This window comes from Camellia sinensis, chromosome 14, assembly GCF_055761805.1.
Source record: "Camellia sinensis isolate YWXY chromosome 14, ASM5576180v1, whole genome shotgun sequence".
In the NCBI taxonomy this organism is placed as follows: Eukaryota; Viridiplantae; Streptophyta; class Magnoliopsida; order Ericales; family Theaceae; genus Camellia; species Camellia sinensis.
The window spans coordinates 2,263,675-2,277,179 of NC_138974.1; the positions used below are offsets into that span (position 1 = coordinate 2,263,675).

Genomic DNA, 13,505 nt, shown 5'->3' on the forward strand with positions numbered 1-13,505 from the left:
CCTTATAACATTATTAATTAATAATTGAATTACTATTATTAAAGTGACCTTATTATTGATTATCATAATTGGGGTTATAGGAATTAAGCAGCTAAATGTATTTATCTCAATTAATTTAATAAAATTGAAATACAATATAATCACTAAAATAATTTGATATATTTGAAAATACGGGTTCTCACACAGTGGATTCAATTTTACCTAAAAATCTATATGGATAAAATTTTCTGCGATTTTTTCAAAGTGAGTGGGGTTAATTGAACACACATGAATATATATGGACCCGCCCATGCCTTGGGTACTGGCATTTATACATGCAAAAACACCATCCTAGCCATGAAGAACTGTTTAATACGAAATGAACAACTATTTAATGCTTTTGTAAGTGTTCATTTCCTAAAATTCCTTTCTCATGACTCTTGAAAGTGAATTTCGCTACAATGTTCTTTCTAGAAGAAAAAATAATTATGTGCTTTCCTGTATCTCAGAAGCAGAGGTACTTTCAGCTCCTCCAAAGTTGGTGTACAGCAAACTAATTTTGCGGTGAGCCCCTTGTATACATAAATTAAACAATTCATTTTGCAGCTGTAATTGTTTCCTGCAGCAAGTCATGTACGTGAGAGAACTAATTTATATTTGTTCTTCATCACAGCTTCACAAGGAAACTTCTAGTAGCAGTTGTAGATAGGTGGGACAGTCATGTTCTTGTTATTGACAAAGTTGCCCCATCTAATTGGAAGGTTTGATAAGCAATTTACCGTATGAAATGGATAATTTATGCTTCTTTACTTTCTTTACTGTCATCTTTCTGAGGTGGATTCTGGATAGGTATTTATTCATACTTTTCCAGAACTATCACATATATATCCTGCGCCAATGCTAGAGTTGTGTTTTTTATTTTTATTTTTCCCTCTGGGCATGCCCATTGACTTCATGCCTAAATTTTGGAGGAACTTCTCCCTTTTCAGAACTAACATGTTATATAGCTATGTTCTTTCCATCATTTTGGCCCTTGTTTTAGGTGGACAACAATTATAAAGAAAATAAGTTGTAGAAGTTGGATTGACCAAGATTCTTTCTTCAAATTTCTCTATTTTTCTTCAACCATTGAATCATGTGAAAATCTCAAAACAAATGAATTTTTATCTAATCTAATAATTAAGAATGCATTAGAAGAGGGGGCAAAGTATTTGGGGACAAAATTTTTTGGCCAAATGAAATAGGCAATTTTTAAATAGGTTCTATAATTGTCTCTTAAAAAAAACTAAGGGGTATTCTTGTTAAAAAAAGAATATTTTAAAATTTGACTCAATGACTTGGAGGTTATGTACCAAACCAAACCAAACCAAACTAAGCCTTAAGTCCCATCAATGGTCGGCTATACGAATCCTTCTTCTCCACTCGACTCTATCAAAGGCCATTTGGTTAGTCAAACTAAGGAGATTCATATCTCTATTTACTATACTAGTTGTTACAGGGTCAATTTTCGTTTCAAATTTTCAGCCTGTAATGACACTAAGTTACAGCACTTAGTCTCAGCCAATTATGAATACACACCCACACAAAGTGTTAGAACAAGTAAGAGAGTAGGCAACAAAAGATTACAGGAAAATTCCCATCCTTTATTAATTGCACCAACAATATAAAGGAGTGCCTATGGTAACTCTTACAAACACTTCGTTATTTTCGAGTTCCATGGCTATGCCTTAAATAGGCTTTCAATCAGTTACAAATATACAACCAACATTACAAGGAAAGCATGCCAAGTGGCATGACAGCTGACACCCCCAACTGCCTAGGGATTTGGGAACAATTTCTGGGACCTGCTAATAACTGCTGCTGTCTTCCAGCCTTGGTTCCTGATTTCCAGGCTTGCCTTGTCTTTACCCAACATGGGTAACTGCTGCCAACAAACAAGCATAACTGCTATGTTGTTTGCCTCATCAAGTCGACCACGAATTTGGTTTTTTTGGCCACCGGGCCAAGTCTTGCATACTGATTGCTTTCAACCCCTAAGTATGCTGCAGCCCACATTTGGGTCATGTTAATGCCTTGCATCTGTGCAACTGCTGCCTATACTTTGGCCAAGGGTTGTGTGCTGCTGCCTCAGCACTTTGCCAACTTTTCACCTTGCTGTCTTGGCATGCCGCTATCATGCCATGGCCTTGATTGGATATTGGCGCAAGGTGTTGCCAATGCCAAGCTTGCAGCCTTCAAGAAGAAGGTGCTAACAAACCACCTCCACCAGAAGAAGCCAACGTCCTCATTGGTAGGGTCTTCAAGTGCTCTTGGACTTGTTTTTCGAATTGCCACAATGTTACATCTTTTTCCCAACTTGCATCAGATTCTGGGGAACCCTTCCATTTCACTAAGTAATGGGTCCTTCGATTCTTTTTGCTTTGACCCTCGGTCTTGTGATCCAGAATCCGTTCTACCTCCTTGTCAAACCGCTTTTTGACCATTGGAGGTGCTCTCCGAGCTTGTTTCCTTGTCAAGTTTGTTTTATCCTCATGAAAAGGTTTCAAAAAGATAACATGGAAAGTTGGGTGGATTTTCAGTCGATCAGGCAACACTAGCCTGTATGCAACATTGCCCACACGCTTTACGATTTCAAAGTGACCATCATATTTCGGAATTAAGCCTCGGTGCATTGTCTTACTGCTTATCTTCTTCCAAATTTGAGGAGTAAGCTTCAGTAGCACCTTGTCTCCCACTTTGAACTCTAAGGGTCTCCTTCCTTTGTCAGCATACTTTTTCATTCTTTTACTTGCTTTAGCCAAACTGTCTTGTGCTTCCTCCAGCAGCTCTTGTTTGGTCCTTGCAAAGCGGTATGCTACTAGACATTTACCACCAGAGCCTGTTTTAGCCACTAAGTAAGGAGTTAGGGGCTGCTGCCTTGTGGCTAATTCAAACGAACTCATCCCGGTTGCAGATGATCTGTGTAAACTATAGCAAAACTGTGCGCTGTCCAACAATTCGACCCAATTCTTTTGACTTGCGGTCACATAATGTTGGAGATACTCCTCCAGCAATCCATTCATCCTCTCGGTCTGGCCATCTGTCTGAGGGTGTTTTGCAGTGGAGAACTTTAATTCGGAACCCAACAAATTAAAAAGCACAATCCAAAACCTTCCCGTAAACCCGGTATCCCTGTCGCTAATTATGTCCTCAGGCAAGCCAAAGTATTTTACAACATACTTATAAAATAAATCAGCAGCAATATCAGCGGGACAAGCATGAGGAGCAGGGATAAAAACAACATACTTAGAAAAACGGTCAACAATTACCATGATGAAACGCATCCCATTTATTTTAGGAAATCCGGATATGAAGTCCATGGATATGGAAACCTAAGGCTTCTTAGGGACCGGCAATGGTTGCAATAACCCAGCCGCCTTCTTTCTTTCGATCTTGTCCAATTGGCATACCATGCAAGTTTTGACATAAGCCTCTATGTCCTCTTCCATTTTTGGCCAAACATATTGCGTTGTTGTCCCGGATGACCAACCCACTATGGGTCATGCGTTTCTCTACCATTTTTGGCCAAACATATTGCGTTGTTGTCCCGGATGACCAACCCACTATGGGTCATGCGTTTCTCTAAGAAGTTCCATTCGCAGTCCCCCAACACTAGAGACATATAGCCTATCTCCTTTGCCATGGAGAAGACCATCTTCAAGCCAATACCGACGAGCAATTCCATCCTTTACTTGTTGCACCAACCGTTGATACTCTGAGTCAATTGCAGCACTATCCCTGATCCTTTCCAGCAATTGTGATTCAATGTTGGAGATAGCAGCCACATAGTCAATTATCTCCTTCTGGCTTAAGGCATCAGCGACTAGATTATGTCGTCCAGGCTTGTGTCGCCACTCAAAGTCATATTCTTCAAGGAATTCCTGCCAACGGGCCTGCCTTGGAGACAACGTTTTTTGAGTTTTGAAGAATGTATTAGCCACATTATCAGTAAGAACCAAAAACTTCGATCCCAACAGATAAACCCTCCAGGTGAGAAGGCAATGTACTACCGCCGTCATCTCCTTCTCATGGGCCGAATAATTCTTCTCAGCAGCATTCAGTTTTATGCTTTCGAAGGCCACAAGGTGTCCTTGCACCAATACCCCTCCGAGCGCTTTGTCTGAGGCATCCGTGTGTACTTCAAAAGGCAACTCAAAACTAGGCAGTCACAAGACCGGTTCACTTGCCACTGCACTTTTCAACTTGTCAAAGGCCTCTTGACAATTAATGGACCAATGCCATTTTTTATCTTTCTTCAGCAAATTAGTGAGGGGAGCAGCCTTCTTTGAATATCCCTTAATAAACTTCCGATAGTAATTTGCCAAACCCAAGAAGGATCGCAACTCCGCAACATTGGTGGGTGAATACCATTCCATAATAGCCTGCATCTTCTTTCCATCCATTTTGACATGGCCTTGGCAAATAATATGCCCAAGAAACTTAATTTCTTTTTGAGCAAATTCGCACTTCTCCTTCTTTACATAGAGTTTATTTTCTCGCAATCGGTTGAATACCTTTCTGAGATGGGTCAAATGGTTTTGTAGTGTTTCACTATAAATTACAATGTCATCTAAGTAAACAAGTACAAACCGATAAACATAATCGTTAAAAACATCATTTATTAAATTACAGAATGTCGCAGGAGCATTAGTAAAGCCAAAAGGCATAACTAAAAATTCAAAAGAACCATATCTAGTTACACAAGTGGTCTTTGCCTTGTCTCCTTCCGCAACCCGAACTTGCCAATACCCTGAGCGAAGGTCCAACTTTGTGAAGAAAGTGGCCTTGCTAAGACGGTCGAACAGATCAACCACCAAAGAGACAGGATACTTATTTCTGATAGTCACCTTATTTAGGGCCCGATAATCCACACATCCGCAATGATCCGTCTTGTTTCTTTTGGAACAACACTGTGGCACCGTATGGGGCTTTAGAGGGTCGGACTAAACCGGCTTCCAATAACTCCGACAACTGCTTCCTTAATTTAGCAAGTTCCAACAGCGACATTCGGTAGGATGCCTTGGCAGGAGGCTTCGCTCCAGGCACCAATTCGATTTTGTGATCAGTGGCACGCCGAGCAGGGAGAGATTTAGGCAACTCTGGAGGCATTACATCAATGAACTTCGCCAAGACATCAGCCATTGCATCTAGTACTTACATAGTAAGGTCAGGCTTCATTTTAATCAATGCTGCAAGGAATGTTTCCTCGCATTTCCTTAGTCCGTTAAGCACTTGCACAATCGACAGCATCTCATCCTTCTTCTTTGCCCCATTTTTCTTGTCTGGTCGAGTAGAGCCCGACACAAAACAAGGTTGATTCTCATCTGAAATCAATAACCCACCCAAATATGGCATTAATGCCACTTTTGCAGCCACAAAGAAATCATTCCCAAGAATAACATCAAAGTCATCTAACGGGACTGCTATCAAATTTAGTTATCCAGTCCATTCACCCACTGTTACCTTCACATCCCGAGCCATTCCATGCACCAGTTGGGCTGCAGAATTCAATGTCTTGATTCTGCTTGGATTCTGGACAATCTTCAATTTTAGGGACTGCACTACCCTTTCAGACACAGTTATGGGTGGCTCCAGTGTCCACCATTGCAAACACTTCGATACCGTCTATCATTACCTTTATGTACATTAAATCGGATAAGGGGGTCTTTTCTGCATGAATTACATTCAGCAATTGTAAAGGGTTGACTCGAGTAGGGCCATCTGAGTTAGATCCCGCCTTATCATCTTCAGCGACCATAGCGTTAAGTTTCTCACGCTTAGGACAATCCTTCGCTCTATGGTGTCCATCACAGATGAAGCACCATTTGTTAGATTTCCCACCATTGTTCTGGGAAGATTCCCCTTTCTGCTTGTATTTGGAACCATCTTTGCCCTTCTTGAAAGCAGACTTTTTCTCTGCCATCTACTCTTTCTCTTTCTTCTTGGTTTTGCTGGTTTTAGACGTGGGCTCCTTGCTTAACTTGTAGTCAAGCAACCCATCTGCTGCAGCCATGGCAGAGGGCAAATCTTTGACACCAAGTCTCCGAAGTTCCAACTGGGCCCAATTTTGCAACTCAGACATAAAGTTGAAGAGTTTATCTTCCTCTAACATGTTCTTGATGTTTAGCATCAACGAACTGAATTCTTTCATATAGTCCCTCACCAATCCAGAATGCTTCAACCATTTCAAGGCGTCTCTTGCAATCTAAGATGTGTTGCAAGGAAGGAATTGTTCCTTCATTTTCTTCTTAAGAGTCTCCCATGTTGAGATCTCTGGCCGAGCATCATCCCCGACACGTGTATGCCATCAAAGTTTAGCATCACCAGTAAGGTACATGCTTGTGATTCTAACCTTCTCTCCTTCTGGCACATGAGCAGCCTTGAAGTACTGCTCCATGTCCCATAGAAAATTCTCAAGTTCCTTGGCACTCCGATTTCCACCGAAAGCTTTAGGGTCTGGTACTTTGATTTTCGAAGGAGTCTTGTCAGAATTCGTATGCCCACAAACAGCCTTCTTTAGAAGGGTTAGTTCGTCCGTAACTTCCTGAAACTTGTCCTTCCAAGAATCCGAAATGGCAAGCATATCCGTCAGCATGTCTTTGAACCGATCTGGTGTTGAGGTCTCAAGGGCAAGAAACCCTGAGGCCACAGCATCCAATCGATTCGTCAGCGAGCGGTTCTCATCAGCAGGTTCACCCACGAGATTTTCCAACTGCGTTACTCTTTCTTTCAAGGTATCCATGCCAGAAACCATTAGAGCATAACCGTGCTCTGATACCAATTGTTACAGGGTCAATTTTCGTTTCAAATTTTCAGCCTGTAATGGCACTAAGTTACAGCACTTAATCTCAGCCAATTATGAATACACACCCACACAAAGTGTTAGAACAAGTAAGAGAGTAGGCAACAAAAGATTACAGGAAAATTCCCAACCTTTATTAATTGCACCAACAACACAAAAGAGTGCCTATGGTAACTCTTACAAACACTTCGTTATTTTCGAGTTCCATGGTTATGCCTTAAATAGGCTTACAATTAGTTACAAATATACAACCAGCATTACAAGGAAAACATGCCAAGTGGCATGGCAGTTGACACCCCCAATTGCCTAGGGACTTAGGAACAATTTTTCTAACTAAGTGCTAATAACTATTGCTGTCTTCTAGCCTTGGTTCCTGATTTTCATGCTTGCCTTGTCTTTACCCAACATGGGCAACTGCTGCCAACAGACAAGCATAACTGCTGATAACTGCTATGTTGTTTGCCTCATCAAGTTAGCCACGAGTTTGGTTATCTTGGCCACCAGATCAAGTCTTGCATACTGATTGCTTTCAACCCCCAAGTATGCTGCAGCCCACATTTGGGTCATGTTAATGCCTTGCATCTGTGCAACTGCTGTCCATACTTTGGCCAAGGGTTGTGTGTTGCTGTCTCAGCACTTTGCCAACTTTTCACCTTGCTGTCTTGGCATGCCACCATCATGCCATGGCCTTGGTTGGACATTGGCGCAAGGTGTTGCCAATGCCAAGCTTGCGGCCTCCAAGTAGAAGGTGCTAACACTAACCCACATTAATCTAGGTTTGCCCCTTCCTCTTAACACTTCCCTTTACCGTCACTGTGTTGCATCTCTTCATTACTGCCTCTGTTGGTCTCCGTTTTATATGACCAATGTTGAGTTTGACACGCTGATAGATCCAAGAATTATACCACAAATATATTTTATTAATCAACCTATACACAAACACTTGTGCACTATAATTGTGTACACACCAAAACACCTTATAACTTCTCACACTTAAGACTCAATGACAATGATGTGACACTAGCTCACCACTTTGCTGGACACTTTTACACTTGCACACTTTCACTCATGTCACTCTTTGATATACACAACAAGACTTCTCTCACTCGTACATCACACATACACTTGATGCTATCTCTCACACATACATCATACATAAGATGACCCAACCTATATATATAGGTGCTGCCACCGACCTATGATAGTCGGTTCTGTCCACCGACTTAGTTCCTAGAAGCTTCTTGTATTTTCATTTATTATTAATATACATACACATATATATATTTATATGTTGATATTTCTAGAGAGAGAGGACTCTAGAAAATTCCAAAGAGAGTTAGTGTTGAACTCTAACACTCCTCCTCAGCACTAACTCTCCTTTTTAAATTAAGTAACCACGCCACGTTTTAGAAACTCTTCGTGAAGATATCTGCAACTTGATCCTCTGTCTTGAAGAGCTTCGTCTTTATCTTTCCTGGTGATAACCTCTTTCTTAGAAAGTGATAATGCACAGCCACATATCCAAGGAACACTTGATTCTCGAATGAATATACGATCTCCAGCATTGGGCTTAGGTTTCAAATGCCAAGTCTAACTCTGCCTTGATGCAATACCTTCTTCTTCCATCATCTTCCTCCAACTGTTTGTTTCTTGAATCGTTATGTGCTTCTTTATCTAGATTAGCAAAAGTTGTATCGGCGTACCTTTGATTGAGTTCCCTTTGCTTTAATTATGTTGGTTGTTGCAGCTTTATCACTTCTTCAACTTCTTATTCTGTTTGCTCCCCCAACTTCTCTCGTAGGTGAGCTTCTGGTTCTTTTACCCCTGAAGATTGAGAATCCATTGCAAGAACTAACTCATTTGTGATGGAATATGCATCCACTTTCTTGGTAATTGTGTTGTACTGCTCCTGTTCACCTTCATGAAAGTCTATCTCTTCTTCTGAATCTGCTTTAGTGACCACAAACATTGTAGGAGATGCTTCAAAGTCCCATTCTTCTTCAATTTCAGGCTCTTCTTCTAAGTAGCTTAGTTTTGTGGTCTCGAACATTGAAGCTTGGAAATCCCATTCTTCTTCACTCTCATCATGGTAACCGTTGGATGTTACCACATTGCCTTCGACTGGTCTTCTTTTTAGCCGACAATCTTTTGTGTAGTGGCCAATCTCGCCACAGTTGAAGCATTCTCTGCTGTGTCGTCCAAATCTAGGTCTTCGATCATTTTCATTCCTGTCATGTCGAACTCCTTGTTGATAACTTTGATCATCCTGCGATCTCTCATCTTCTTCTTTCTTTGATCTTTCATGTTTTAGCCACTTCGGTCCATCTCTTCTGTTGCTACTGAATAACACTTCCTCTTCGCTTTCACACTTTAGTGTGACTTCAGCCATTTGCTTTGCCAGAGTTTCATGATTCGCTAATAGACTTTCCAGCTTGACCAATGATGGTTGAGTGAACCATCCTCTAATGGCAGCCATAAGTCCACTATACTCGGGTCGTAAACCTCAAGTAATAATGCGCCTCATTCTGGACTCACTAATTTTTGGCTCAGGATCAAATTGTGAAATTTCATTACAAAGAGTCTTTACTTTAAGAAAATATTGGCTGATAGTCATCAACCCTTGTGTGACTGTCGCAAGCTCGTTCTCTAGATATTGGAGTCGCGCATCATTCGTCTTTGAAAATAACGCCGCAAATGTGTCCCAAACTGCTTTCGGAGTAGTAGCTTCCTTAACATACTCTAATAACTCTATTTGGACAGTTGTCCTTAACACAAACATCGCTTTTCCAGCCTTGATCCTCCATTAGAGCAAGGCTTCTGCATTCTCTGCTCCGGGTGGGACAGCATCCTTGCCGTCAACAATTTCCCATAGATCCTGCCCAAATTGATAACCATCACTTTTTGTTGAATCCCTCCGCCTACCTACTGATGTAATGGATCCATAATTAGGCTCACTCTTCTAGTCTCGTCCCACTTATTTTTGTTGCGTTGCATAAAAACCAGTATTTCTATGTGGAGAGGAAAAGGATGCTCACCAAGTGAAATAGGCATGGTAGAATTGGCAATGGAGACCCTAACCAATGGTCAGTGTCATGATTTAAATCTCCATCGGGGATGGGTTGGGAATGGGTACTTGCCCATTTTGCCATATGTTTTGACATCCCTGTTTATGGCTAGGTTTCCATTTCTCACTCTCTCTCACTCTCACTCCAGCATCGGCGATCTCCCTCTGCTGTCTCCAGCATGGTGAGTTCTCTGTCTCGTTCTCTCTTTCTCTCTTCTTCTCTTGTTTCTCTTTCTCTCTCGCGTTCAAATACTTAGTGTGGAATGTATACACTTCTCTCTAATATTTTGATTTCTGAGCTATTTTTGCTTTGTTTTTGGGTCTGATAGAGAAACCCATACGGGAGTCTGTAATGACTTTTGCGAGAATGCCTGGCCAGACTGTGTAGTCACATTTGTTGATGAAAATGAATGTAGCCACTGAAATTCCTGAGAAACAAACAAAGCACATGAGAATGAGTGAGAAACCAACTAAACACTAAATCCAAAACCCAGATGAAAGAAATGAGTGATCTGGTGGATTTACCTCTTGAAAGTGAAAACAGAGAGAGAGAAGCTGATACTGAACAGATCCATGTGGGTTTGTTGACTCTGTTTCTTGTCAGGTGGTTTGTTATTTTTATTTTTATTTGTTTAAGGTAAATGGGGGGTTTGGTGAGATTTAGTTGGGAGGATATGCATTTTTTTTTTCTTCTTTCCCCTTAATGAATTAATTGTACCTTGCATTAATATTGAATTAATTGTCTTTGACATGAGCATCTTTTGTTTTGAGATTTTGAAGAAATAATGAGTTAGACTATCCATTGGGGTTATGGTTGGAAGATCTGATATCTTGCTTGTTTTATAATGATACGGTTCATTATTGGATTAGTAAAAACTTATTTGATTGTCTCAAGATTATAAATTTGATTACTTTAAAATAACCTTCTTAATTAATTAACTAATGTGTATTTGATTGTGCTGTTGAATCAAAAAATAATAATAATAAATAAAATTGAATGTGTATTTGGCTTTGGTTGTGAACCTTAAAAGAAAATTTAAAAAAAAAAAAAATCAAGTCAGGTTGGAGAAAACCCAAACCCATTAGGGATGGGGAGGGTACTCCCCATGGGGGATGGTGAATGGGGGACAGGAAATTAATATCCGCCCTGTTGCCCCCATTGCCATTCCTAAGGCATAGTAGGGGTACCTGCTCATTCTTTGTAAGAAGTTTATTTCCTCTTTTTGTGTTTGAATAGTATGCTCTTCGTATCTCTGTGAGCACTAAATCCACCCAAATTATTAGCAGGCCCAACTACATCGCTAACCAACCCTCCAACCGAATTGGGACCACCACCAGCATCAACCACAACCCTCTTACTATTATCAACCTATGCAACCATATGTGCCCAGACCGCTCCAAAAATGATCAGAAACGTGAACCACCCCAGACTTGGCCTGAAAGAGACCTGAGCCGTGGCACCCTCACATCCATTCTTCAAATTGAAATTCAAAAGGTCTCCACTTCACTGATTTTCACCATGAAGCCCACTATAACACTTTTCCTGTCTCATGTGCTTTCAACCTCTCCATTTCACATGCCACATCATTCCCCAAAAGTTTTGGGCCAAAACCAATGGGTTACAGCTTGGCTGCTTCAATTCAATCTTGGAAAGAAAAATGAAAATCGGAATTCTGTGTAGCTTCAAATTCTAATATCATTGCACTCGATAGAGACGAGTCGAGAAACCAATGATTCACCTAGTAACTGATACTTCAATCACGACTTCGGAAGCACAACAAACGCAATTCAGGTCAAGAAACCAATGATTCTCCCAACATAGCTAAGCTTTGCTGATCAATTCAGAGCAAAATAGCATGAAAGTTGCATAGAAGATTCACTACCCTTGTACTCTCTCTATCTTGAACTTTCCTCTCACCCTTTCTTTAACCACCTTGTTATTCTGCTTAAAGACCCTCAAATGGCCAAACTTTCTGTGTCCCTCAACTAATACTCTCCTGTCCTTGCCAAGAACGAACCCCAAAATCCTAGATATGGATACCCTGATTGAAGGAACAAAAAGAAAGAAAACTCCAAGCACAAAGCAAATACAAAGAGCATCAAAGAAGAAAAAGTGAAGTAGAATAGAGCCCTATCAACCACGTGACAAAGAAACCCTAATCCATGACTAAGAGAAGAGAGAGAAAAGGGAAACAAAATCAGAAGAAAAGAGAAAACGAAGATAGAAACTCAAAGAAATGATGGTTGAAGCCCATTAGGGCTCTGATCAAAAGCCGTTGGGCTCTGATCGAAAGCCCTAATCAGAACACGAAGAAATATGTGTGTGTGTGTGTGTGTATAACACTGACCGGCATCATCATCCTTCAAAAAGCACAATGTTGGTCTATAGACTATCGTCAAATAATGAAATGAAATTTTTTCTTTAATTATTGGTTTTGTATCTCCAAGCTATTGTTAGACTGAAAATGTTGATAGTTTCATATGTTACTTTTCTAATGCCTAAAAGTTTCTTTATTGTTCAGAATGAGCCAGCGGGCAGAATCTTGGAGCTATGTATTCTTCACTTGGCCATGTCTGAAATAACAGTGCTGGGAACAAGGCACCAAATAGTCATCAATGAGGTTTTCCTTGCAATTTTTGTTTCTTGACTAATATTTTTCTCCCGTTTATTATGTTTCCATGTTCTTTGTCCACATTTTTAATTCAATTGTATGTGGGTATTGATGAAGGCTGTTGATATTGCAAAACGCTTCTGTGATGGGGCGGCCCCTCGTATAATCAATGGTTGCCTTAGTACATTTGTCAAGAATCTTGAAGAAAATGGTATAGCTCAAGGATTAGAAAGTAAGCAGACATTGTTCAATTGATCCATGACGTGAATTAATTCAAGGTGACTCTCAACACCACTTCAATGAGTAATGTGCTAGTTAGCCGATGTTTGAGAATCTTAAGATCGAGCTATTTCTCCTCTTTGCATTGGTTCAAAACCGTTAAGAGATATTTTGGTGACTGGTTAACAACTGGTAGGGGAGACTATAGCATATGACGATGTTGTAAGTTGCAAGGTAAATCATAATTCCTGAAAAATGGGGGGAGAATGAAGAGCATATGATGATGTTGTAGGTTGGAGATTGAAATATAATAATTTTGTATTTTGACGTCCCCAGTCTAGCAAAAATTGCAGCTAGTATTGAAGATAGTAATACAAATATGGTGAAACTTCTTCAACTACTTGATTGAATTTTGGATGTTACGCATTACATGCTTTTTAAAAAAAGAAAATGAAATGTTATGATGCTCTTTCTCTCTCTCTCTCTCTCAAAATTAATTTGAGAGAGAGTAGTTTGGGATTTATGGATCATGAAAGCAGAATAAACAAAAATGTATAAATGAATTGAGCAAAGCCTATGATGGCTGCTGCATTAACTAGTAGGAAAGCTCCTTCAGTAACATAGATTCATCATTTAAAACAAGTTTACCTACAAATCTAAAGTTGAATTAATGTTCAACAAACTGAGCTAATAACCTCAGCCTCGTTGTACTCTCTGTTTCTTGAAAAGTGCACACCTAATAATAATAATAATGATTTTATTTATTTATTTATTTGGAACTAGGCAAGTG

At 40.1% G+C, this 13,505-nt stretch overlaps 1 protein-coding gene across 1 annotated transcript in view; it reads left to right on the plus strand.

Annotated features, from left to right (window-relative positions):
- The window catches only part of LOC114259855 (uncharacterized), a 30,736-nt gene extending 17,624 nt beyond the window's left edge, over positions 1-13,112 (plus strand). Inside the window, exons 4-7 of the mRNA XM_082906134.1 lie at positions 489-543; positions 653-740; positions 12,407-12,505; positions 12,614-13,112. Coding sequence (XP_082762260.1) covers positions 489-543; positions 653-740; positions 12,407-12,505; positions 12,614-12,751 — 380 coding nt within the window. The 3' untranslated portion in view covers positions 12,752-13,112. The remainder of the gene's footprint in view (positions 1-488; positions 544-652; positions 741-12,406; positions 12,506-12,613) is intronic.
- The last annotated feature ends 393 nt before the right edge of the window (positions 13,113-13,505 follow it).